Source organism: Etheostoma cragini, chromosome 12 (assembly GCF_013103735.1).
Source record: "Etheostoma cragini isolate CJK2018 chromosome 12, CSU_Ecrag_1.0, whole genome shotgun sequence".
NCBI lineage: Eukaryota > Metazoa > Chordata > Actinopteri > Perciformes > Percidae > Etheostoma > Etheostoma cragini.
In genome coordinates, this window is record NC_048418.1 from 12,584,949 (window position 1) to 12,610,447 (window position 25,499).

Genomic DNA, 25,499 nt, shown 5'->3' on the forward strand with positions numbered 1-25,499 from the left:
AACAAATGATGTGCATTAACACTGTTTGACACTTTTAAGAAAAAACTATGTGCTGAAAATATTTATTTCCCCTTTTAAGATCTACTCTTTATTTCTTTGCCAAAAAAAGCACACACATTTAGGGTAAACTTTGTTAATGCAATGCGGCCAGACGGTTTCACTCTCACTGGGACTTGGAGAAAAGTACTTTCACACCCAAACTAGATTTCAGCTTAATTTTACATTCAAGTGTATTACAGTAATAGCAAAGCAAAGTTCATTCATAAAGGCTGAAAAAGCGGAGCATTTAAACCATTCCCAAACATTATTATTATAATTATTATTTTACTAACTGACACAGTAATTGTCAAAACATCATAAAAAAATACATCACATAAAAGCATTAACACATTTACACATTTCAAAAGACTACCTGGAATGTAGTTCTAACATAACAGCAGAGTTTTGTGCTGTTAAAGCTACATTCTGAAAAACAGAAGTGTTTTGACCAGTTTCTCTTTCCCTGTTCTTCCTCAATGCTTTCCTGCAGCATAAAAGATTCAAAAGATGCCTTCGCAACTTTTGCGAGAGCATATAGAGCAGAGGGTTCATACAGCAGTGACAATAAGCAAGTATACGACAAATTTCATACGCAATGGTAAAGCGTTCCTCCTCGTCAGGGCTTTCAGGTTCGTACAAAGACCAGATGAAAAGCAAAATATTGTAAGGTCCCCAGCAGATGAAGAAGGCTGCAACAATACGTAACACCACCACTAAAGTCATATGCCTTTTTCTGTTTGTTGCCTGCAAAACTGTCTTGAGGATGGCAGAATAGCAGAAAACAATAATGGCAAATGGGAGGAAAAAGAGCAGTGACACTTGGAGATAATATCCCAGCTTTACATCAGAGATATCTGAAGATTCCTCACATGTTGAAAAATGCAAGTGGCTTTTCACCTGTACTTTGTAGGCATCACTCACAGATGCAGCAATGCTGATGGCCCAGGCAGCTGCACAGGCAACCATTGCACACCTCTGCCTCTTGACAGGCTTGATTGGCCAGTTGTACAGCACCACTATTATGAAACGATCCACAGTCAAGGCAGTCAGTAGAATGATGCTACTGTAAAAACCTACAAAGTATAACAGAGTCAGACATTTGCAGGCAAAGTCACCAAAGATCCAGTGGTGCAGGTGATAGACAGCCCAGAATGGAAGTGTGACAGTGAAGATCAAATCAGAGCAGGCCATGTTCAGGACAAATACATTTGTGATATTTTTCAGGTTTTCACAGACAACGAGAACATATAACAGGGAACAGTTTCCCATAACACTGAAGATGAAGATCAAAATAAAGAAGGCACCAGTAATGGTGTTAAAGGTGAATGTCTCATCAATAAGATATCCCACATCACCGCTGTTGTTTACACCTGCGTCGCTCCCTGTGGAGTTGTTTGCCATTGTAGGTTTTCTAGAAAACAAAACTAAAATTACCAAAATGTAACTAAGACTGAGCAGATGTGTAGGTATTTGTGTTTTAACAAAAGTGATTATTTGCAAAATATTTAAATATAGAGAACAACAAAATACTGAGCAGGGTACCCTTAAATATGAAGAGCAATTACAGTAAATATAAAGCAACTTACCGGGAACAACAGCTGCCACGTCTTGTGGTGCATTGCACTGTAGACATTAAGTTGTTTCACACTCACAATTCCTCATTCACATTAGTCAAAGATGCTGTAATAGTAGCCTACTGCACTTACAGTTTGAGCACTTCCTTTTCATGAAATGGGGAAATGGGTGACATAGGTACAGCAGTGAGGGTCATTCAAAACAAAGACACTCCAGAACTTAATATTTTAATGTCATTTAATTGTAAATCAAGAAAAAAATAATAATGATAATAATATAATGTCAAAATAAACACTTTAACAAATTCAAGAGTTGTGGCGGTAGGTCTGGTAATAGAAGACTACCACAGGATTGACTGATTCATTCTTTATTTGCATTATTTGAACAGGTGTAATTAATAAAGTGGCCGCTGGATTTATGTCAGCTATTAAGAACTAATTGTAGCTTGAAAATTATGCAGGGTATTATAGGAATATTCCAAGCAGCCATGCAGCTCTGCACTTAAAAGCACAGCAGAGTTTTCAACTGATGCTAAATACAGTATGCTAATATGCTCACGTTGACAATGCTAACATGCTAATGTTTTGCAATGCTTACCAACTTAGATTAGCGTGTTCAGATTTAGCCTACCTTGTGTTTAGCGCCAATTAGCAAGTTACAACACAGCCCAGTAAAAGTAGCTTATGCATATTTAGATTGTGTTACTACAAGACTACCAGTAGGGTTAACCCAAATTAGAATAATGTGTGAACACTATTTGGAATATTTTGGAGATTATTTTTGTCCCTCCTGTGAATTTAGCATAAACTCTGGTACAACCCATTTGTTTCTCACTCAGTTGGATGGTAGGGTTTGTTGGGAATTTTGTTCATTTAAAGCAGCTTAAAGCAGAAATATTTAATATACAATTACAATTTTTTATTTATTTACATCCATATCTAGGGATATGGAATGGAACACACACAGCATAGTCTGCTGTTCCCGTCGTTATTTGCTTGAAATGGCAATAGGATTTTGAATTAGGTTTTCTTTATTCTGGTACAAAACATGGAGGTTCTGATTTCACTTCTGCTCAGTATATCAACTACACTGAGAACTCTTCACCACTTGTTAGCGATGTGATTGTGAGTCGGCTTTGCCTATTGCGGATGCTGCTATTGCTGTGGTCCCAGCCCTTTAGCATTTTCTTCAAGTGGTTTTTGAATTTAACCCCCACAAACACATAAAATACAGGGTTGAGGCCGCAGTGGGAAAAGGCAAAAAGTTGACTAACGTATAAGGCATAAAGTTGTCGTTTTAACGTTTCACACATTTCAGACATAGTCGTTGAGTCAGCACGTGATTGATTCCAGAAGTACAATGACTTTTGAAAAATCATTACATTGTAAGGTGTCCAGCCCACAAAGAAAACAACCATGAGAGTAAAAATGAGTTTTAAAGTTTTGTTCTTTCTTCTTTGGGCAGTTGGACGCAGCAACCTGCGTATGATCTGAGAATAGCAAAATATGAAAACCACGGAACTCAATAGGAAGAGAATATTTTGCTGGTAGATAATCCATAAGCTCCAGTAAGAATTTGCATTTACACACTGATTCTGCTCAACTTTGGTGAAGATGAAGGCTGGACTGGCGACCAATATACTCACTGCCCAAATGATCACACATGCTACGACACTGTAGGTGCCTGTGGTGGACACAATGTTAGATAGAGGATTCATGACAGCCACATAACGGTGAGCAGTCATCAGGATAAGGAGGATACCGCTGCTGTAGAACCCAATGTAGAAGACAAAGTTGACTATTTTGCATGCATGTTCCCCTAAAGTCCATCCATACATGTAATAATAGGCCCAGAAGGGCAGACCTGTGGTGAAGAAGAGGTCCGATACAGCCAGGTTTAGGATGAAAGCATTGGTGAGGGATTTGAGATTCTCATACTTGGCCAGAATCACAATGACCAGGATGTTGCCCAATAGACTGAAGATGATCACAATGGAGAAGAAACCTGGAATGAAGATCGCTGCAAACTGGTTGACGGCTGTTGGGTCGCAGAATTCATCCTCATAATTATCACTGTGGTTTCCTGTGATTGTGTCGAACATTGAGCCAGTTGTTGCCATGTTCCTTCAGCGACAAAAGAAAGTCTACATTTAAAAAAAAAATTGTTAGAGGGGTAAATCCAGTTACACTGAATTATTGATACATAGTGAATGTGATAAATAAATTGTAAATATAATTTTTCACATGGTATATTTCTGTCAAAACTTCATTAGGAAACATACATACACAATTTTTATATAATTCTCTTGATACAAAACTATATTTTGTCATGTGGTTATCTTAAGTCATAAATCTTAGAGGGTCACTTAACCCAAATTACAAAAGCATATTTTCTCTCTTACTTCCTGGTATTTAGCCATGTAGATAGTTTGGGTTTTATTTGCTTAGACTTCAAGATATCCATCTCAAAGATATTTTCCTCCAAAACAGTGCAATAGAAGTACCACTTTCAAAACAAAAACTGTACATATTTACAGGCACTGGAAACTTGTTTTGCATGGCTGTATACCATATTAACATTCATGATTAAATAAACAGTTCAAGTTACAGTTTATAAAATAAAATTTGTATTTCATTAAGATTGTTAAGAATGGTGTGTGGAAGCATTGTCCATGTTGGAAAAACCTGTTGCAAGTAATCCCCAGAGTTCACTGGGACAAGTTTAGGATCTATTTTCTTTGCAATGAGTAACAAGGTTGTAAGGTGCCTCTAAAGCTAGTCCAAAAAACTGTCTGCATGGATCCCACTAAAGAAAGTAATCATGTTAATTCCATCTGCTTTAAAGTAAAATAAGAAGATACATTATTGCTTCAATTTCTAATTAAACTGAATGAATAAATTAGACAAAATACAAATATTTCAGTAGAAAAAGGTTGTTTTTCTCTTAACAACACCCAAAACATTGTAACACTTTGACTACAGTATTACTTAGCCTAACAAATAATAAATGGGAAGTGTGGAAACATACTGTACCTACACAAAGGATGTGCACACACCAGAGTCCTTCATGTGAATATCACTGGAACTGGGAATTGTTCTTTAAGTATTGACCACAAAGGTGAACGGATGTCAAACATAATTTTCAGAGCACATGACATAGTGGGCAACTGGGTTTCAATCACACATGACAAGACATGTTCCCTTTACTCATTAACACTTGTTTTTGGTGGCCATTACACTTCAGAAGTGCAGAGTAGTATACCGTACGTGTTTTGATTTATTTTTTGTCTAAAATCTCAGATTGTTGCATGCAACTGCTGCACTAATGACAGTTTTTTTAGAGCACTGATTTAGGCTTCCTGGATAATCTTAAATATTTAGTATATTTAGTAAATATTTTTTTTGGTTGTTGTTTTTGATGTTGTTTGGTTTGTTTTTTTCTAATTTTTTATGAATAATATGTTTTTGTTTTTATTTCAACATTCAACTGGTTCTGTTTTAAGGGTTTATTTAATTGAAGTATCATAAAATATATATTGTTGATAAATACATACACAATTAAATGACAATTAAGATATAATACTCATATATTTAGACAATACTAAGACTAAGACAAACGCTGAATAAAACGTTAGTTCAACGCTCCTTAAATTGATTTGCATTATGACATTTCACAACATAACATAACATTTTGATGCCATTTGTCAATTTGTCAAAAAAGTCCTGTAGGCCTACTCATCTTAGTTTGGGATTTAAAAAAAATGATCGCATATTCTTCACAACATAATTTTTCTATTCTTATGTTATATTTAATATAATATTAGGTTTAGCACGACAGACAGCTTTCTGTTTATTTACCATTTGTCTCTCAACCAAACTAGGACAGATTTCGGAAGCAAGAGGCTCTTTAAATGTCTTTATCTGTTTATCTGTCAGGCCTGTCAATCATCCATAGTGCCCGCCTCCAACGGGTAGCATGTTTCTGCTGTGTCGCCTACAAACTAGACATTGGGCCATTTTCGCATCAAGTACGTTCATTATTTTACCAGTTATTTGATATTGAAGTGCTTGGCTTCATTTACAACCAAACTGCGGCGGTTTGTAACAGAAACTTACAATTAAATACAACCAGGAAATGAAGAGCTAAGTGCAGGTCCATGTAGCTAGTATCGCTTGCCAGCTTAGAGAAATGTATGTTAATGTCTGTCATGGTTTGTTGTATTTTAAAGCCGATTCAAAGTGATTAAAGTCAACTTTGCTGGTTTTTATGGTCGACGGTGGATAACAGTATATAAATCTTGTGTCAGTGGGGTCTGATAAGGACACGCTACAAACAGTGATGAGCTGTCGTCGTCATGTAAATGTTGTACCTCCTCTGAATGTGGGAACATTTGTTGCTAACTTTACCAAGCTAACGTTAGTGTTTTGCATCTTAACATATTCATGGACCCCTCTGGAATATGTAAATGGTGAAATTTGTTAAAGACTTTTTGAGTTGGGAAGAATTCACCACTGTATTTATGAACAAGACTTCACAGCGTGGTTAGCTTTGGCATATTTTCATGCTTTGTTTTTATTTTTAATTTATTTTTTAATTTTAATCCTACATGCAGAATTTCTTGACTACACTGCCCTTTCCCCACAATGGCCTCCTCATCAGTTGGAGATAATCAACTGCAGAGGATAATCAGAGATCTGCATGGTAATTGTACAGTTTACACTTACAGTGAATAGTGTTCTGTCATTTAGCAGGTGTTTTGTACTATTTAAGGTAGGGCATGTGTCTCCAAACAAAAGATATCAGGCAAAAATTATAAGATTTTGCACACAATTTATTGCTCCCAGAGAAGTTGCGTGATTAGATCAGTTAGGAAATGTTTTGTGCATGAATATCCTATAACTGATAGATATTTTGCAAACGTTGTGTAAGCAACAAACAGTGTGCATATTCTTAAAATGTTTTTGCCCTTTTGTGTGAACACAAGAACATCACTTGGTATTTGTGTATGTGCTAACAAAGCTGTTACTGTCTTTTAGATGCTGTGTCAGAGTTGAGTAAAGAACACAATGAGTGTGGTGAACCCGTAACTGATGACAGCTCCTACCTTCACAAGTTCTTCTATAAACTAGAATACCTGCTGCAGGTAGGGTCTCATTTACCAGAAAAGTGTTGGAGTTTATCAGGATGATATAGTTTGTTTGAAAGTTTACCAACGCTGCCCATCTGACTTGCTAGACCAGTGGCTTCCAGCTTGGGGATTGGTACATCCAGAGGGCTAACAAGATACATCTATAAAGGGGTTATGAGATGAGTCAAAAGTTAGAAAATAATAGAAGAAACATTTTTTAGTTTTATGTATTTTCTGTCTTCTCTTAAATGTTTTTCTTCTTCTTGTGAAACACTTGTGAGTCTAACTTGTCTGGCCTCAACAAGAAATAAAACAACTTGAGAAGGAACATCACGTTTTGGTTGAATTGTCTACATCTCAAACATGTGCAATCTGCAGATACCAGGGATTGTGAAAACATTGCCTTGCTGCAACGGGTCACATGTATAAAAGATTAAGAAGCATTGATTTAGACCAGTAATTCCCAACCTTTTTTTGGTTGTAACCCTTAAAACGAAGCTCTAAAGAGTTGTGAGCAATTCCAGCAGAGTGATTTTTTTTATCTAAAGTGGTTGTATATTTGTTAGAGACCATGGAAGCGTAAGCTATGAGTACACAATAAACACTTTTCACAAGAAAAAGTAAAAAAAAAAAAAAAACTACATACAGTAAATGTTTGTAGCAGAACTACTGTTCCCCTGCTTGTCTTATAAATTATCTAGTGACCCATTAAATTCATCTGTTTGGAAGGGTCTTGACCCCCAGGTTGGTGACCACAACTTTAGAGAGTCTAAGGTGGAAGAGAGAGGAAGTTCATAGAAATGATATTGATTACTATTTACATGCACATAATATTCCGGTGTTTGGCCTTATTCTGAAAAAGACAATATTCAGACTAAGCTGTTTACATGGCTAAAGAAAGTGAATAGTCCACTAATATTCCCATTTACATGTAGCTGTGAAAAACACAATAGTTCTTTCATTCCTTCAACTACCTTCTTGAAAAGGTCGAAGTAGTGGTGTGTGCGCAGATCGAAAATCCTGTTGATATCCATGTCCTTGATAATTTTTGAAACTAGCTGTGTTTTTCCTTATCGGGTCTGTAGCCTTGCAAACTGTTGGCTGGTTGGTTTGCGTATAGCAACCATAGCAACGCACAGAGCTGACCATAAGCCTACTGTAAAAACCCGGATTGAAACGCGAACGGTATTTCCAAAGAATTCTTAATCAGAAAATGCCATATATCAGAAATTCCATCCGGAATATGCTGTTTACATGAATTTGGAAAAATGTCTCTTTCAGAATAATAGTGGAATATTGCTGTGCACATAAACATACTCAATGTAGTCTGGCTTTGCGGATGAACAGTGCTTGGATAAAGCCTGACATGTCAAGAATTCTGCTCCCATTCCGCTAATTATATTGCAAGGGCGCTATCGCTGCATCTGGAGTTTTGCAACAGATTATTGTTATTGGTTTAAAGAAATGCAAGAGCTTTTTTTCCACCCCTAAGCCAGAATGATAAGCGATGTAGCCAGATAATACTCCAGCATTGACACAGCGCTGTGGAGATAGGTCTTGCTATGCAAAACTATATACAGTGTGAATCCCACAGCAGTTTAAAACAGACCAGTTGCACAATCCAACACAGCTGAGGCCATATAAGGTAATTATGCAATAATAAGGGGATGCATGTTTCTTAGTTTGACCAGAAAGAGAAGACAACCTTTCTTGGTCAGAGGAAGGACTACTGGGATTTCTTCTGCGACTGCCTGATTAAAATCAAGGGAGCTAACGATGGCATCCGTTTTGTTAAGTCCATCCCTGAGGTAATCCTACTCTGAAACACACACACATGCTGTTACCCTCTGTGTCTCTGCCCTGCCATGTCGCACAACGCATGCAGACACACACATACAAAGTGACTGTATAACCATGTAACTAATCTTCTAGTGAGTCAGATACAGTGCTGCTAATTTACTTGCTGTCTTGAACCTTGTTCCTCACCTTTTTATCCAAGGAATTCAGTGGTGAGCTTTATACTGAAACTCAACTGGAGTTGAATTAGTCCTAGTTTGTACTATGTTTAATTTGTTGTTTGTACCTTCTGTGTGTCTGATACTGTATGAAAGCTATTGTTACTTAAAAGGTTTTGTCTTTTTTTGTTGAAAATATTTATTGACTATGAATTAATTATTTAAATAGTTCCAATTCTGCCAATTTCATATTTGTTTAATTGACTACCGGTATCAGCTGTACTCTCTAAAAAGTAAGTAACTGACAATCTGATGTAAAACATCAAAATGTGATGTGTCAAGACTGTAATAACCAGGCTTCACTGTCCTTTTTGTTATCACGGATTTTCTGGATAAGATTGGTCCATTACCTTTTTGAAAGTGTCATACTGACACACCTTATTATTGTATGCTAAATTTGCATGAGAACATACTTCCAAAATACTATTTTGGAATGCAATTCAATTAATTGAATAATTGTTTTCCTCAAGTGCAGTGCAATTGTTCCATTCCAAAAAAAAAAGTATAAGTAATTTGTATTCTACCATGAGAGAAGTAATTACTGACGGATTACTGAGTTCTGATTTATGAGTGTAGTTAAACCGCACATCTAATTGTATGCTAATTGACGTTCATGTCTTACTAAAACATATCTGTGGTTTGAAGTTTCCTCAGGGATTTACAGCAGTCAGTATTTAGTTTCTTTTAAAGTCACATCCAAGCTTCCTTGTAAAAAACTTTGGCTACTCTTAAAATATTACTTTGACTAGAAGAGAAAATAATGGGCAGACTAATAAATAATGAAAATAATCATTAGTTGCAACCTTTTTTCAAATGAGTATTTTTAATGTCACATTCAAGTAGAGATTATTCAGAAGGTAGGGGCGCCATTATTTGTTTAAATATTTGACCTGGGTGACACTAACTAGACTACAAACTTACTGACTACTGAGGTCAATCCACATTTCAGCAAAATGTGTGTGAACGTACACTAAAGTGTGTATTTTTGTGTCTTCAGTTGAAGACATCACTGGGGAAAGGAAGGGCCTTCATCCGCTACTCGCTCGTTCACCAGCGTCTTGCTGACACACTGCAGCAATGTCTTACAAACCAGAAGGTCACAAGGTCAGTGGACAAACACTGGAACACACACATTGGAACACACACACTGGCACACACACACACACACATAAACACATTAACAAAGTATAAAATGTTGTCCCTTTTGTTCCCTTTAAGTTGCCAAACAGTTCAGGTTTTACACCATTAAGGTGTGATGATGTCCAGTCTTAGGAAGTGTGATTCTCGCTTCCTGATTTATTGTCTTATTTCTGTTTTCACAGAAATACATAACAGCAACGCAGTTTAACCAGACACCACAGGTCACGTCTCAATTCCTCAGCAGTTTATCAAATGACATTTAAATTTAGTTTTTGCTTCATTTAAACTTTATTTAGCCAGGACTGTGTTTCATGATTTACATTTCTAGATCAAGATCTAATAATGTTTGTGATTGGCTGTCTAACGTTACATGTAGTAGAGGTATGCAGGAAAACTATATCTTATGCTCATTTAGTAGGAGCTGAAAAATAAATAAAAAGATTTGTGCCTTAATGTTGTAATTTTATTTTAGATGGATGTTATAAAATTGGTATTGAAAAAAAGTATCATTCAGGAACCAGTATTGGTATCGGTACCGGTATCGAAAGTTTGTGAACGAGACCCAGCCCTACTCGCCAATATCTCATTTAAAGTTATCTGCAGGGAGTGATGAGGTCGGAGTCTGCCCGGCAAACACTATATTCTGCAATAAACATGTCAAATGTGAGTTGTCTGACTGGACTATTTTGACATTACTTGACATTTGTTTACATATTATATGTTATATGTATCCGTGTAATAATTTGCCCACAATTAAGCTTACTGATTATACACGGTCTAGCCATATACTATCTTATCTTATATGAACTTTTATGAACAGCACAGTATAAACACATCACTAAACCACCAACAGGACAAACACTGTTTTGTGTCAAATAAAAATGTTTTAATCCTCCAGGATTGTGTTTTATGTTTGTTTTTTTTTGTTTTTTTTTATTATTCTCATGCAGTGACTGGTATTATGCTCGTAGTCCTTTTCTCAAGTCTCATCTCACTGCTGACATAATCAACCATCTTTATGAGCTCAACCAGATCCAATTTGATGTGGCTGCCAGAGGTTACGACCTTGATGCAGACTGGCCAAAATTTGCAAGGTAAATTCCCACAATTAATGTTTATACTTTTAGTGCTTTAACTTTTGAATTGACAGTTTTGTTTTGTTATAAAAAAAAACAACTTGTTTCTAAATGTCATAAGTAAACAATAAAATCTTCTAATTTTTGGCTTCTTGGTTGGAAATTATTTTTTTATTGATCAGAGACAGACTTCAAGTAATTTAAAAAACAAAAACAAAAAAAACAACACCAAGTTGAGTGCAGCTAATGTAGAATTGTGGTGAAGTGACTTTGGGTATTTCACAACTTGAAGTAACACTTAATTATTTGATCACTGCACATTCACAGCTCTTTTTTTTCTATTAGTGTGTAAATGTGTGTGTGTGAGAGTCAGTGGGTGCCGACAATGTGTGAGCGTTGATCGCTGTTCCTCATGTCAGCACCTTTGCCAAAACTTTTCACATCCTTGTCATCAATTTGCAGTTACTCTAAAGGCAGCGGACACAATTTTTTAGAAGAAGAACTTGTGCATCATATTATTGTGATTATTGGTTAAATCTTAATATAAAATGCAGTACAGCAACATCTGAAAACAACACAAGCGGGGCTCACTAGCTCGGTTGCCCTGGGTAAAGGCTCCTCTAACCTTTTAAATAATATGGGACCCATTAAATAAAGTGTTACTATAGAGCCACCTAAATAGTTGTCCGTCAACTTAAATTTATCTTTTGTGTCAAGTTGTTGTTGCTTTTTTTTATCAGTTTGATGTGAATTGTCATACTATTAAACAAGCATAAATTACCTTAATATTTGGCATCTTATTATGTCAAAGGAGAACATTAGGCACTGCCACACCAGCATCTCTGTGGAGGCCTCCCAGTCGCTGCTCCAGCATCAACAGCCTAATTAGCAGCTACTCACACTCACAGGTACTCAAATACGTCTATATATTATCTAGATGGACAATCCTGCACAAATATTTTAGTAAATGTGACTGTTTTAAAAAAATTTGAATTTTAAAGTTCTGTTGTTCCATTCATTAACCAGGCACAGGAGTTTCTTCCAATCCCAGACTTAAGTCAAAGTCTCCTTGGTGAACTGGGAGAACCCTCTTCTTGCAGCATAGCAGAGAACCTCCGCATTGAGCTTGACCAGTCGGAGCTCAGGCAGCAAGAGCTTCTGATCCAGGTTCAGAAGTTTGGGAAAGAAGCTACGGAGCTGAAAGGTGTGGTTAAAGACCTTCAAGGCCAGCTGTTAGCAGTTCAGAAGTCCTCTAGCCAATCTGTATCTACTGCAGTCCAAAGTATCCAAGAAACAGAAAATCAGGAGAGAGCAAATGACCTTCAAACCTGTAGGGAAGCAATACACCGTGAACTTCACAACAGACTCACAGCCGCTGAGAACAAAAATATGGAGCTTCTTTCTAAGTTGGATGAGACTCTCAAAGAACAGGGACAACAAACTGCTAGCTATTGCAACTCGGCCTGGAAAATCCAGGAGCTCCTGGATAAACAAAAGACCACTGAGGAGAAACATTTGGAGTTGAAAAGAGAGGCTGAAGACAGGGCCAGGCACTCTGAGCATTTGTCCCATGAACTCAAACTCAGGGAAGAAGAGTTGAGAAACGGTGAGGAAAAGCTGGCTGAAGTAACTGCCCGAGCTCATGACGAACGTGAGGAGGCACTCAAACGGTTGGAGGAGCTCCAAAGTGCAGTCAGGCAAATTCAGGGGGCGCTGAGTTTGAAAGAGAAGGAGACAGGGAACTTGAGAGCCCATCTTCAGGATTTACAATCATCACTGGAGTGTAGAGAGCGGCAGGCGGAGGACCTGAGGAAAAGACTGCATGAGGAAAGGGAGGAGGTAGAACAGAGATGGAGCATGAGTAGTAGCCAGAATGAGGAGCTAGAGACCCAGCTCTTGGATCAAAAAAGAGCTCTAAAAATCAGAGAGAAAGAGCTTGCAGTTAGTTCAGAGAGAATCAAGCATTTAGAGGAGCAGTTGGAGAAACTAAATGTTGAAAAAGAAAATCTGAGCTCGAGACTTGCTGAAAATGAAGTTGTTTTTTCTGAGAACATTGATGACTACAAAACCAGATGCAGCAATCTCATAGAAACAAACGCTAAACTACTCCAATCAGTTACAAAGAGTGAGGGGAGCATTACAGAGTTGACTGAGAGCAGGGCAGCTGTGTTAGAGCAGCTAGCTTCTTTGAGGGCTTCTGAAAAACACTTAAAAGGCCAAGTTGAGGTTGCAAAGATGTGTGTGGAAGATCGAGAGAAGATGCTCTTAGATGAAAACCTTCATTTGGAGGAGACAGTCCAAAAGACGCTTATTCAGATGGAAATTTCTAATGCTCAATTAAAGAAGCTCGAACATGAGAACTGGGAGCTTTTTGAGGTTCAGTCCTCGTTAAAGAAACATTTAGCCACAACTCAACAAGAACTGGACTTATTCGCTGCCAAAGCTGAAACATTGGACCAGAACCTCATTGTGTCCCAAAGAAGCCACGCAGAGGTACTTGAAAAACTCCAAGAAACTGAGGCTAAACTGAAAGAGCAGACTGTTGAACGTGGGCATCTGCAAGCTAGAGCTAAGGAGCTGGAGAGCGGGAGAGGGGAGCTGCACAATGAAAAAGGAGCTTCAGAGAGCAATGAAAAAATGCAGAAGCTTTATGATGAGCCACAGGCATTCTCAGTGGAAACCAAAGAGGCCCCGTTAAGACAAGTTATTGCTGATGCTCAACTGGAGCCCAATCTAAGGGAAGTGCAGCGGCTCCAGGAAGAGGTGGTGGAGCTCAGGGCTCAGCTTCTAGCAGGAACTGAGGAGAGGATGAAGGTTCAGGCAATGCAGGAGGTGACAGAGTCCTCTAAGGAGGACCTCCGTGTCTTAGCAGAACAACTGAAAGCCCAGGTAGAGGAGCTAAACCGCCGGCATGTGGATGAGATTCTTCGATCGCGGGAGCGAGAGGAGGCTCTTATTCGAGAGCGTGACGGAGAGGCTCAGGCTCGGGCAGGTTTGGCTGCGGAGGTTATTGCCTCCAGAGAGGAACTCAACAAACTGAAGCTGGGTTATGAAGCCTTGTGTCTGGACAACAGTGAATCCAGGGAGGCTCTTCATAGAGCCAATACAGAAACAGCTGAACTCGGTGTGCATGTGTGTATGCTAACTGCTGAGAATGAAGAGGCTCGTCTGCGCTGGGAGGGCTTGTCAACAAGGCTGCAAGAGTTGGACAAGGAAGCAGCTCAGGAGGCAGAGAGGCTGAATACTTGCATGGAGCAACTGAGTCGGGAGAATCATCGGCTCCTTGGTCAGCTTCATGATGACGACGGTTTATTGGCCACCAAAGAGGAGCTGCAGGTTAAGCTGTTCAAGGTCCAACAGGAGGCTGAAGCTGTGCAGGAGACATGCCAGGAGGAGATCCAGGCACTCCGCTCACAGCTTAGCAGCCAAGCCCTAAGCTACGACAGCCAGCTCCAGGTCAGCCACAAACAGCTCAGTTAAAGAAATGTAGCGTGCTCCAATGTATTTACATGCACTAAAGTAACCTGATAACGTTTGGATGTCTTCTGTAAATTCTTAACTGTGTACTCGAGAAACCAGTTTTTTCATAACCAAGCTAAGGGATCAAAGAAACCAGGTTTCTCCAGGAGAATGTTGATTTTTCTGCCATGGAAACGGGTAACCTGGTTTCTAATTGGCCTTTTAGATGCACATGGCGTCTCGATTAAAGAAGAGATCATTACGTGTAGCAGTGCATTTTCATGTTTAAAATAATTCAAAGTCAGACTGAAACTGAAAGTAACGAAGCTGCCTCTTAGAAGTTTGAATAAGCACTTTACAATGTTGAACATTTGTCTATAAAACTCAGGCACATTTCTGCTGTGAGGAAAAGCTTCTGTGTTTACATGGATTTACAATTACGCAATTACAATTGGTTATTACAGTGTAACTAGCCTTTCTTCTCTGCATAAAATGATTTCACAGAGTGCTGTGGTTACTAATGTGCACGTAAACATACTGCTTGATTGTTTTATGTTGGGTAACGTCAGCGGAGCTACTGTAATTCCTACATTTTAACCATATTTGCAAAGTCATTAATTGATGAATTTTTGGTTTGTATTATCATTCAGACTGTGAATCAAGAGTTAAAGGAAGTGAAATTACAGCTGATGGCTGAGCAGGAGAAAGTCGTCAACCTGGAGAACAAATTAAAAAAGCTAGAGGTGAGAGGATATTCTTATTCCAGATCTTCTTTAAAGTTTGTTTTTTCATCATAAGCATGTTAATCTGCCCCTCCATGTAATCACTAAAGCAGTCCAGCAATGTTTTAAATTTTGGCAGTGGAGGTGGTTTTACGCAAGGAAATAAAGATGTTAAACTAACTGTTACACACTGCAATAGGATAACAAAAAGCATATTTGTGCAGCTCTGTATATTTGTGTGTCTAGGATTGATTAATAAAAAATTAAAAAGATTCCAGTTTTACATTTCTGCAATTGAAGTAATCATGAAGCTATGGTCACAAGCATAATTTCAGAAATAATGTCTTGCTTTTGCTTTACTGATTCAGGCTGAGAATCAAAGATATTGCCAACAGATTGAGGAGAAAAAAATCCAGATGGCGGATTTTGAAAATCTCATCCAGCAGAAAGAAGATGAGATAATCCATCTGAAAGGGAATCTATCAAGGTGAGATACTGTATTCATAATCACACATTCTGGATTGAATTAGGTCTCTGTGGAAAATGTTTTTTAATCCTGTGTGTTTAGATCAGAATGTTTATTTTTTATTTAGCACACCATATCTAGGAATTTGATTAGAATTTGACTTGTTCTAGCCTCAAAAGCCTAAAAAGTACAACTGCATGAGTCCCAATGGTTTGGTTTGTTTGGGATATATCCTGAATCAGCCTGTCTATGTATGTATCGGTGTATGTATGTATGCAGGTCTAAGGATGCTCTAGCAGTGGCTCAGCAGACCTGTCAGGAAATGAGTGAAAATCTACGGAGAGTCACTCAGGACAAACAAAGCTTTGATCTTCGGACGGCTGCTGAACTCGATGATCTTTACCGCACAAAAATCAATTTGGAAGAAAGGCTTGTAGAACTCATCAGGTATTAACATACAGATTTACTCTGATCCACCATTACTAACATGCTTGCAATGTACCCTAGTGCATAGACAAATGTGCTTGTTGGTGCTCTCTGCAGGGAGAAAGATGCAATGTGGCAGAAGACAGATGCCCTAGAGTTTGAGCAGAAACTGCGGGATGAGGAGATGGAGAGGGACGTCAACTACTGTCTGGGCTGTCACAGTCAGTTCAGCTGGTGGCTCCGCAAGTACAGCTGCAGGTCAGATGGTCCTCTGTATATTAAACAAATATACTATATCTAATATATTACCAGGTCGACCAATAAAGCTAATGTCAATTGAACTACTTTTAAACTAGTAGTATGACAGTTTTTCTCGATTACTGCAGTAATGTAGTTCTAAAAACATTAGCAATGACCACATCAATTTATACCACTTGTACAGTATATGTAACATTTATACACAAAACCTGCTTAAAACTTTTCACTCATATGCCAAAAGTAAATAAATTCATCATCTGCGAACCAAAATGAAAATTCACTTTGTGATTGTTTTGGACAAAATAGTCAAATGTCACAGGAACTCATGCCCAATGACATTTCATTTCCATATTTCACTTCACATAGACTTACTAGCTGTAACCAAAGAGTGAAGTCAAATAACAGCCATATCAGTGGTATTCATTAAACTACAATACTAATACAAATGTCCATATCCAGAAAATGTGGTGCATTTGTAAATGTCAGTCTCACTCCATGTAGTGTCAATGTATTTGAGTAAAGAAGGTTCTGGAATAGCATACATTATGCTCTCCAGAGTTTGATTGAAAGCATACTAAGACCACCTCTACAAGGAGGATTTGCTACGCTTGTTTGGTCCGCTTTTGGTGCGCATCTGAGTGTGATTGCTGCGTTCACACCTGCCCAAACCAACCTCACTAAGGGGGAAGACAAACTCTTCTTCACTTTGATGCAATTCAACCAAACTAAATGAGACAGGTGTGAAAGCCCACTTAGATATGATGACTGTTCAAAGATCGAAGCCGAAAACTAAAGGTGAATTGTGTTGGAGTCAAAACTTAACAAGGGGATCAGTGTTCAGTTTCTATGCTCCTCATATCTGGAAAAAACTCCCAGAAAATTGCAGGTCCGCTGCAACCCTCAGTTCTTTTAAATCAGGGCTGAAGACTTTTGTTTTGATGTTGCCTATCTTTAAATAGTTGTAAATTTCTTTAATGTTTAATTTCTTATACTTCACTGTAACTTTTATTCTTGTGTTTTATCTTTTTTTTAATTGTTTTTATGTAAAGCACTTTGAATTGCCCTTTTTGTTGAAATGTGCTATAAAAAATAAAGCTGCCTTGCCTTTGCTTTTTCTGTGACTTCTCAACTTTGGAGTAAGTTTCTGCATCTCAGAAATCTCACAAATGTAAAAAAAAAAATGCAATGCAGTCTATGTTGTATATATTGTTTTATCTCTTTACAAAAATCTTTGTAGGAATTGATTTAAAACTTGCTCTCATAGCTAAAACAAATCTTTGCTCACTTACCTATTAATTCCTCTCTACAGTAAACTTCTACTTTACTAAAAGACAAGCAATTTTAACCCTATCTTACTTATAATATGTCTATTCTCAGACTGTGTGGGCGTCCCTTCTGCTACTACTGCTGCAGTAACACAGTGAGCACCCAGCAGGGTGGCCCCAGAGAGCGCTGCTGCAGGGACTGTTACAACCAGCACAGTGCAGTAGTTGAGCGCCACCCAGAGGAGGAAGTGACTAACAGCACACCGGGGACACCTTTCAGTCGTTTGCTGCAGGCAGGAAGATCTGTGACAAGTGTTGCAGGTAACAAAACACTAGAGCTGGGCAATATATTAATATCATTTGGATTTCTTGATTTGAGTCTTAGGTTTTGGATATCGTAATATGGCATAAATATTGTCTTTTCCTGGTTTTAAAGGCTGCATTACAGTAAAGTTATGTCCTTTTCTGAACTTATCAGACTGTTCTATTATTTGCCTTTACATTTTAGTTATTATATATATATATTTAATAAAATATTTTGTCACAGCATCAACAGTCAACACTACAATATCGTTACGGTATTGATATCAAGGTATTTGGTCAAAAATATTGTGATATTTGATTTTCTCCTTATCGCCAAGTCCCCTACAAAACACACACACACACACACACACACACACACACACACACACACACACACACACACACACACACACACACACTTAAGTAGTGTGACAAATGCTGAGGGAAATGCACACTTGTTTTGGGGGGGTAGCAACATCATACACCGTGCAGTAAGACTAGAGTATGAAATGCAATTATTAACATAGAGATGATGTTTATTTTCTAGGAGCAGTTGAAGGTGACAAGTTGGAGGACGGTGTTTTCGACATCATTACAGAGGAAGAAGTGAGTGGGGTCTATGACAGTGACTCCCTCTCTTTTGCAACCGCTTGCTCTCCTGGACACGTACAGCAGGGGGCAGCACAACTGTAAGTATCTCACATACGTTCACTCACAGGGAATTGAGACTGGCACAGAGTTATGGAAGAAATTTTTCTAAAAAATGATTACAGTCGATGATGTGATGAATCCAATCTCTTAACTTCATGGAGCATGGAGAGAAGACCTGGAACTGATGTTCTCTACTTATTTTCAGAGTGTCTTAAATGTCATCATATGAACAAAAGAACAACAATTGCTGACATCATGACACAATTGATTCAGTCACTTATTTACCATTTCCAATACTGAGTCCTTCCTGAGAACAATGGTCTTTTTCACCTGTCCTCAAAACAGTGGCCCTTTAATTTTTAATCTAAGTTGACTCTCATTGGACAACCTAACAATTTACACATCATCATAGGCTTTACCAAAATCAATACATATTTTCTTTTTACAACATGTCCCTTCTACATGCCATAACATTCAGAAAGCTGGAAATGTGAATAGAAATTCAAAAGCATGATCTTAAAAAATGTACGAACATTAAATGAACACTCTATATCCATCACATGCCACTTCTGGGATTGCTCTGTTGCCGTCGGGAATTCTGCTGGATTTCACTCTTTTCGGCCGGATGTCCGGTACTTTCCGCTTTCTTTACGTTGGAACTCTTATCAATTTATGAGGACTATGGTTAACTGCTCTTCAGATCTCTGCAGGGTAAATCTGTCTGTGATTATTTTAAAGAAATGGCAATAAACCAGAGCATATTTTCCTCCCATCTTGTAATGCTGTGTGGACTAGCCAGACCCTCCTCCGCAGCCCTGTGGAGGGTCTTGCAAGCGAGATTAATTTAACTCATAATTCAGTTACATTCTCTTTTCAGCTTTAACAGTTTTTTACATACATAACCTAAAAAATTAATCATTGACATAACACATGCCCATATTTGCACTTTGGCATTTCCTGTATAGCCGTACTATGTGTATACCTTTTTCAATGCCGTCTGTATGTCTATTGTTGAATGTGTATTGTGTGAGCTCCATCAAAGACTACTGTATTGTATTCTCGATTAACCTTTTGTTATTCTGTACAACATTGAGTTACCAGTGGATGTAATTAGATATTTTGGCACTTATTGGAAGTGAAAATAATTCTCCACAAATTATGTATAAATATAAAATATCTGTCACTCTATCCAGAAACAGCAGTGCCAGTGCAGGAGACCTAACACCAGAAGATACTGAGGACCTCAGTGCTGCAGTACAGGATGCAGAGATCTGCCTACTAAAGTCTGGGGACCTCACGTGAGTTTCACATGGAGTGAAAGTTAAACTGGAAAAATCGTCAGTGCAGCAGAGTTTTGTTTATGCGTGGATGTGGTCACAAGGTTAGACTTTATACTTTCAGAGGAACTTGATGATGTTTTTTCAAGTAAAAAAAAATCCCAGAATGGGAAATGAAACATGAAACTAATTCATGTGTGGCATGGACAGCTTTTTAAAACCTTACTTGGTATGTGTTGTGGGACTTTTGGTTCTCTTTTATTTTAATTTGGAGCAGGTTCGTTTACGTAGTGAGTGTGGAGAAAGCTTGGAGAAGCTTTAAGGCTTTTTTTGTTGCCTATCTCTTTAAAGTGCCGTTGAGCAAAGTGTTAAATCCTATCACCAAAACTAAAAGACATTGTGAACTTTTAGTCTACAAGTCTTGTCTTTGGGAGTACTATTGCAAAGACTGTCTACTGCATCAATTTCGATCAATTTTTTCTACAAGCACATCATAATAATATAAAAGAATTATATGACAATATTGTGAACTTCCTTGTATACTGTTTTTATTCCCCGTGCTGTAGACTCTCCGTCCACTTCACAGTGAATGACATGTCAGGGTTTGGGGACAGCTCCCGAGAGCTTTTCATCAAGTCCAGCTGTTACAGCACCATCCCCATCACCATGAGTGTTCCTGGTCCTACTGTCTCCTGGACGTTCACCTCGGAACCCAAGAGCATCTACTTCAGTGTGGTCTACAGGGAGAGTACAGAGACTCCACTAGAGCAGGCCAAGGTGAGACACCAGTATAAAGAGAACATGCACTCACAATATGTCTTCTTTTGCAAAGTGTGGATACACTTCACCAAAGTCAATAGGTTTGCACAATAAATCATTTTTTATCGTCGTTGCTATATCAACTGTCACAATAAACACATCGTGAATGCTGTGGCATATCGCGAAAGACACTCAGGGCCAGATGCAAGTACATTTGGGAATGTAGCGTTATCAGCGCCATGACCAACCCGCAGAAAGCGTACGCTGTGATACGTTGTATTTATGTTACTGTCTTTTTTTTTGTTGTTCCTTTTTATTTACAATTATTATACCCATATTTTCCTTTTTATCGTGTAGCCCGAAGAGTTAACCAAACAACTGCAAAATGCAGTATTTCCATGAGGATTTAAGCGCCTTGTTTAAATATTTATCTACCATCCATCATGTGGAAACTTGTATCATGTTTGATAATTTGAGGATAATGAGTGCTTTGCTCTCAGCCTGCCCCCTGTGGTATACTTTTTTGTGACCCATCAGATTCTGTGACCTGTAGCAGTGCAACAACAAGGCCCTGTTCAGATGTATTTAGTTGATATTTACTGAATGATATTTGCTGTTGGTTGCATTTCTGCAACTGTAACACAGCCCCCCCCCCCCCCCCCCCCCCCCCCCCCCCCCCACCAGTGAGGAGCAAATGCCATTCTCCCTCACAGCAAAAGGAAAAAATGAGTCAGGACAGGGTTCATAATGTCACGGAGCAATGACTAAATATGTGGTGAAAGCCCAGTAGACTCTTTGGGGTTAAAGTATGATACTGAGTACAATTAAAACAGTACAGTCCACACCAAACAAACTACCTAAAAAAGATTTGATAAGCGGATTCTCAACTGGATTCAGATTCTATAAAATGCTATTGATTCCCATCCCTGCATTCTCTTATCATTTTGTCACCCTTTTAAGGGTGTTTGTACCTACTATATGCAAAAAATAAATTTCCCTGCTGTAGTTATAAATGTCAAACATGATTTCAATCCTTTGCTCTCCACAGGTCTTGATCCCACTGACTCGCTGTAACTCTCACAAAGAGACAATCCAGGGGGAACTGAAAGTCAGAAACGCTGGAGAATACACACTAATCTTTGACAATTCTTTCTCCAGGTCAGTCACTATGTGCTATAATTCAATAGTTCTTTGTTTCATGTGAGGGCTTTGTGTGTTTGCCAAAATTGTTAAAATGTTTGCATAGACTGCAAAACTAGACAGGAAGAAGCAAACATTGAGTGCACATGTTTCTGTTTTTCCTGTTAATTAGGTTCATCTCAAAGAAAGTGTTGTATCATCTGAGTCTAGACAAGCCTGTGGTCTACGATGGAACTGATCTCCTCTGACCTTGGCGGCAAGAATGAGAAATAGGTGTGAAGCAGACTTTTGAAGCATTAAGGGTATTTAAGGTTATGATTTAAAGGCAACTGGTTTTGACACTACTGGTTTAACAACCTCAATGAAAGGTTACAGAATTTAAAAAAAATTCTCTCAATTTCAGCTCTTAATTTCATGAGGTGTTACAGCTGGAACACACCCCACGTTTAACCCTGGATTTCTACCAACTGTGGAACGGCTGCGCGTCGGCTCCGTGCTCTTCCATCCTTTAATACCAGCCAGGTCCGGATTTGTTGCGGAAAGTCTGCGGCCATGACTGACAGCTTTGTTTCTGTGCTCGACCTCCTGTGATTGTTTGTGTCCGATAAATTGGGTGCCGAAATAAAAATAGCTGCGCTACGCTGCTTAATGCGATGCTTGCATATACGCATGCTCCTGTTGATGATGTGTTCCTGCTGAAACACATCATTTAAGTATGGATCATGAGAGGCTGAAAACAATGAAGTAAAACAATGTTACACTATTGAATGTGAGCGTGCACTACGTTTATTAAAATACTGACGTGGTTTAAATGTAGCATTAAGGGTATCAAACTTCACTCCGAAATGACTAGAGGATTGTTCCATGTTTGATTGTGAAGAACTGTGCACATACCGGTTTCTCAGCACCTACAGATGTAGCTCATGTAGGCAACTTTTTTTACTGCAGCCTATTGTATTCATTTTCTTTAGCATGAGGTCCGATTGATTGATCAATCACGGTTTGTTATTTGCCTTGTCTCAAAGCAAGTACTACTGTTATCTTTTGAACATGGGATTAATGTGTTGTCTGCACAGAGACAAAATTCACAATATTCATCATGATTTAATAGATTTACTAGAGATTAAGTGATAAATGTTTAAGAGGACCAGACAGAAATGTCGGTTTTTGATCTAGGAAATAAAATATATGACATAAAACAACAACCATATTTCCAAGAATCATATCCTGAGTGTTGATTAGTAACATTACCCAGAATGGCCTAATACACCCAGAGATATTAAAGAGAGGGCTACCACTCTATAAATGGTTTAGCTAGAGCTCTGAAAAAATACCACATTTGCACAGGAACAATGGAAATATTACACAAATGGGATATGACGAGACATACGTTGAAAAAGACTACTGTTAAAAAAATATAATTAATGTAACTCTAACCTTTGGTTTTACTTGCTTAAATGTACAATTAGCACATTAGCTATAATTTTAATGTTACTAACTCTTTAAATGGGCAAGTTGATCTCATGCTGTTTTTGGTGGAGAAATAATTTGTGTCAAATGCACATACTGTAATCTGTTTCAAAGTTTATGCTCATTTCACAGTCAGTATGGTATCTTCAAAATCATTGCCTTTTCAACTGTCATAAATTACAAGAAATGGATTAGTTGTGTTTCAATCATGATGAAGCAGAACAGAAAGAAGTATGATTTCTGGGGAAACATGCTTTAAATCAGAGTTTCTGATGATTGCAGTTAAAATGCATGCACACATTAAGAATGTACTAAGGGGGGTAATAAGAAGGAGCACCTTTCGGAATGTAAGTTTTTGAATATTTAGTTTTTACTTAAACTTGAATCGTCACTCATGTTTTGTCAAATAGTGATGATTTGCATGACATTTTGTGAAGATAGGGGTTTTGACATTTTCACGCTACATACATAAAGCCTTTAGATGATTTTGATGTTCTTCAATACAGTTGCTTACTGTTGCTGTGTGATGTTCTCAATAAGTTGTGCAGTGTGTCAAAAAATATATAAATCTCAGTACAGCCTTCAAATAACACAAGTCCAAAAATCCCTTTTATACTTGTCTTATATGGACTTTAATTTACAGGCTGTAATGTTGAAATTGACTTTTTGTGTCTTCACTCCATGCACACCATTTCAGTATACTGACTTGAATATACTGAAACATTGCTTTGCTATTCAACAAAGACTATTTTAAAACCTTTTGTAAATTATAACATGACACAAGGAAGAAGATGAAAAAATGAAACGTTTTATACATGTTCAAGTAAGAAGAGTGGTATATTCAAAATATGTTGGAAACATATTTGTCTATTTAATTGTTCTTGAATGGGAGTTTCTATTTAAAAGCATTGCAGAAGGACTGCTGTAAAATGCACTTTTGAAAGGGCTTTTTGTTGGTCTGTATCCCTTGACCCTTTGTGCCAGTTGATGTTTTTTTTCATTTTTCATTTGTATCTAGAGAGTGTGTGATTGTAGACGTTTACTGCTGGATTGGTCAAAGGGAAGCTTTCACTCTTTGTCTTAAATGATTGTTGACAAATCTTCAATTGAAATAGCATTTACATATATTACAGCAGATTACAGCATTTTAAGATTTATAATAGAATGGATTTAAGGTTGTTAAGAAATAAATGGAAGGATTGTGTGATTACTCAGAGTAAGTGCTGATTCATTTACTGTATCTGCTATATATGAAAGTGTGATCCTTTGTGTCCTCACAAATTTTAAGTTGTCTATGGTCAAATATCAGCCTCTGCTGTACATTTTGTTTGGGGCTTAATAATCCATTGTGTTGCATTTTTAACAGCATAAAAATCATTGTGATCATGTTACAGTAGCATGCTCATGGTAGTTAGCAGTCAACTGAAGGCAATGTTGTGACAATTGGCTAAGTTTATGTCATATCAGATCAGGTTCAGTCTGGTTTTAGAACGAGCTGCGATATATATTTAGTTTTTTTTCCCCTGTGTGCCATTTTCTTAGCTTCCTCTTGGATGTGTGCCTGCAATCTGGAACCTTGTCACTACGTTGTTGTAGAAGTTGTTGCCCAGAAACTTCCCAAACACGGCATCATTAGGAAATGCAGGGAGAGGGCAGGGTCTCTGTAGATATGACACCAGCACACACTTTTAGTGAGTCATAAATTGTTTTGTTTTTTAGAAAAATCCTACTCTTTGTGCCTTTTATTAAGCTGTTGACATGGGGATCTTTCCCATCTACATGCGCACAAAAACATCTATATAACGTGTATGAGAACAGCTTTACAGAGCTGCTAGCCTACTTATTCTATGAAGCTAAAACTAATGGGGCCCAATTTTAAGGATCTGGCACAGGCATAGGTACATGGTACATGTGTGTTTAGGGCCTGTCTAAATCCACTTTGAGAGCGGAAAAAAGGGTCTGTGTGTCGGGTGCATTGTTCAAAAGGGTTGTACTTAGTTTCTTCTTGAATCATAGGTGTGTTTTGAGTGTAGCATGTAATAAACCAATCAGAGTCGTCTTCCATTCTCTTTAAAAGCCAGGCTAGTTTGTACCTCAGCGCATTGCTATTATTTTTCTTTCTGCTACTTTTCCAGTGTGAACACACTATGCACGCTTAGATTTGGTATGTCGTATTTGGGACAGAGCCAATGTCTTATTTTAATGATCGCATTGCGAGTGTGTGTGCATGCTTGCTTCCTTCCACCCTCCTCGCCTGTTTGGGTTTTTCCGAACAATCACTAGTGTATCGTGTGTGTGCACAAGATATTGTTCTTGCAAAGTACCGTCTG

The 25,499-nt window shown here is 38.1% G+C and overlaps 3 protein-coding genes across 8 annotated transcripts; 1 reads left to right on the forward strand and 2 right to left on the reverse strand.

Moving 5' to 3' along the window:
* Window positions 1-397: 397 nt before the first annotated feature.
* On the reverse strand, window positions 398-1,670 carry LOC117954829 (chemokine XC receptor 1-like). The gene is made up of 2 exons (XM_034888842.1): window positions 1,626-1,670; window positions 398-1,450 (listed from the first exon to the last, which is right to left on the reverse strand). The coding sequence occupies exon 2, from the start codon at window positions 1,438-1,440 to the stop codon at window positions 409-411; it is 1,032 nt and encodes a 343-aa protein (XP_034744733.1). The 5' UTR covers window positions 1,441-1,450; window positions 1,626-1,670; the 3' UTR covers window positions 398-408.
* Window positions 1,671-1,766: 96 nt separating this feature from the next.
* On the reverse strand, window positions 1,767-4,828 carry LOC117954772 (chemokine XC receptor 1-like). Of its 2 annotated transcripts, none has more exons than XM_034888754.1 (2): window positions 4,651-4,828; window positions 1,767-3,737 (listed from the first exon to the last, which is right to left on the reverse strand). In XM_034888754.1, exons 1-2 carry the CDS (start codon window positions 4,680-4,682, stop codon window positions 2,699-2,701), a joined length of 1,071 nt encoding a protein of 356 aa, XP_034744645.1. In that variant the 5' UTR covers window positions 4,683-4,828; the 3' UTR covers window positions 1,767-2,698. The 2 variants fall into 2 exon arrangements, with proteins under 2 accessions (XP_034744645.1, XP_034744646.1); XM_034888755.1 differs by having other exon boundaries at window positions 1,767-3,757; window positions 4,651-4,697.
* A 741-nt stretch (window positions 4,829-5,569) lies between these two features.
* On the forward strand, window positions 5,570-22,783 carry LOC117954198 (FYVE and coiled-coil domain-containing protein 1-like). 5 transcript variants are annotated; one of them, XR_004658774.1, is made up of 19 exons: window positions 5,571-5,641; window positions 6,227-6,315; window positions 6,651-6,757; window positions 8,425-8,550; window positions 9,755-9,861; window positions 10,848-10,991; window positions 11,785-11,881; window positions 12,000-14,429; window positions 15,083-15,175; window positions 15,523-15,641; window positions 15,900-16,067; window positions 16,164-16,304; window positions 17,682-17,890; window positions 18,420-18,561; window positions 19,717-19,821; window positions 20,367-20,577; window positions 21,608-21,717; window positions 21,872-22,010; window positions 22,103-22,114. XR_004658774.1 is itself a non-coding variant. In XM_034887782.1 (18 exons), the coding sequence occupies exons 2-18, from the start codon at window positions 6,258-6,260 to the stop codon at window positions 21,945-21,947; spliced, it is 4,437 nt and encodes a 1,478-aa protein (XP_034743673.1). In that variant the 5' UTR covers window positions 5,570-5,641; window positions 6,227-6,257; the 3' UTR covers window positions 21,948-22,783. The 5 variants fall into 5 exon arrangements, 4 of the variants coding, with proteins under 4 accessions (XP_034743673.1, XP_034743669.1, XP_034743670.1 ...); XM_034887782.1 differs by having other exon boundaries at window positions 5,570-5,641; window positions 18,426-18,561; window positions 21,872-22,783; XM_034887778.1 differs by having other exon boundaries at window positions 21,872-22,783.
* The last annotated feature ends 2,716 nt before the right edge of the window (window positions 22,784-25,499 follow it).

Coding starts and splice junctions, on each gene's coding strand:
- LOC117954829 (XM_034888842.1), bottom strand. CDS start 1,440: ATGGCAAACAACTCCACAGGGAGCGACGCAGGTGTAAACAACAGCGGT.
- LOC117954772 (XM_034888754.1), bottom strand. CDS start 4,682: ATGAAGGACTCTGGTGTGTGCACATCCTTTGT. Junction 3,738..4,650: donor GGTGTGTGCACATCCTTTGT/GTAGGTACAGTA, acceptor TTGTCGCTGAAG/GAACATGGCAACAACTGGCT.
- LOC117954198 (XM_034887778.1), top strand. CDS start 6,258: ATGGCCTCCTCATCAGTTGGAGATAATCAACTGCAGAGGATAATCAGA. Junction 6,316..6,650: donor GATAATCAGAGATCTGCATG/GTAATTGTACAG, acceptor ACTGTCTTTTAG/ATGCTGTGTCAGAGTTGAGT. Junction 6,758..8,424: donor AACTAGAATACCTGCTGCAG/GTAGGGTCTCAT, acceptor CATGTTTCTTAG/TTTGACCAGAAAGAGAAGAC.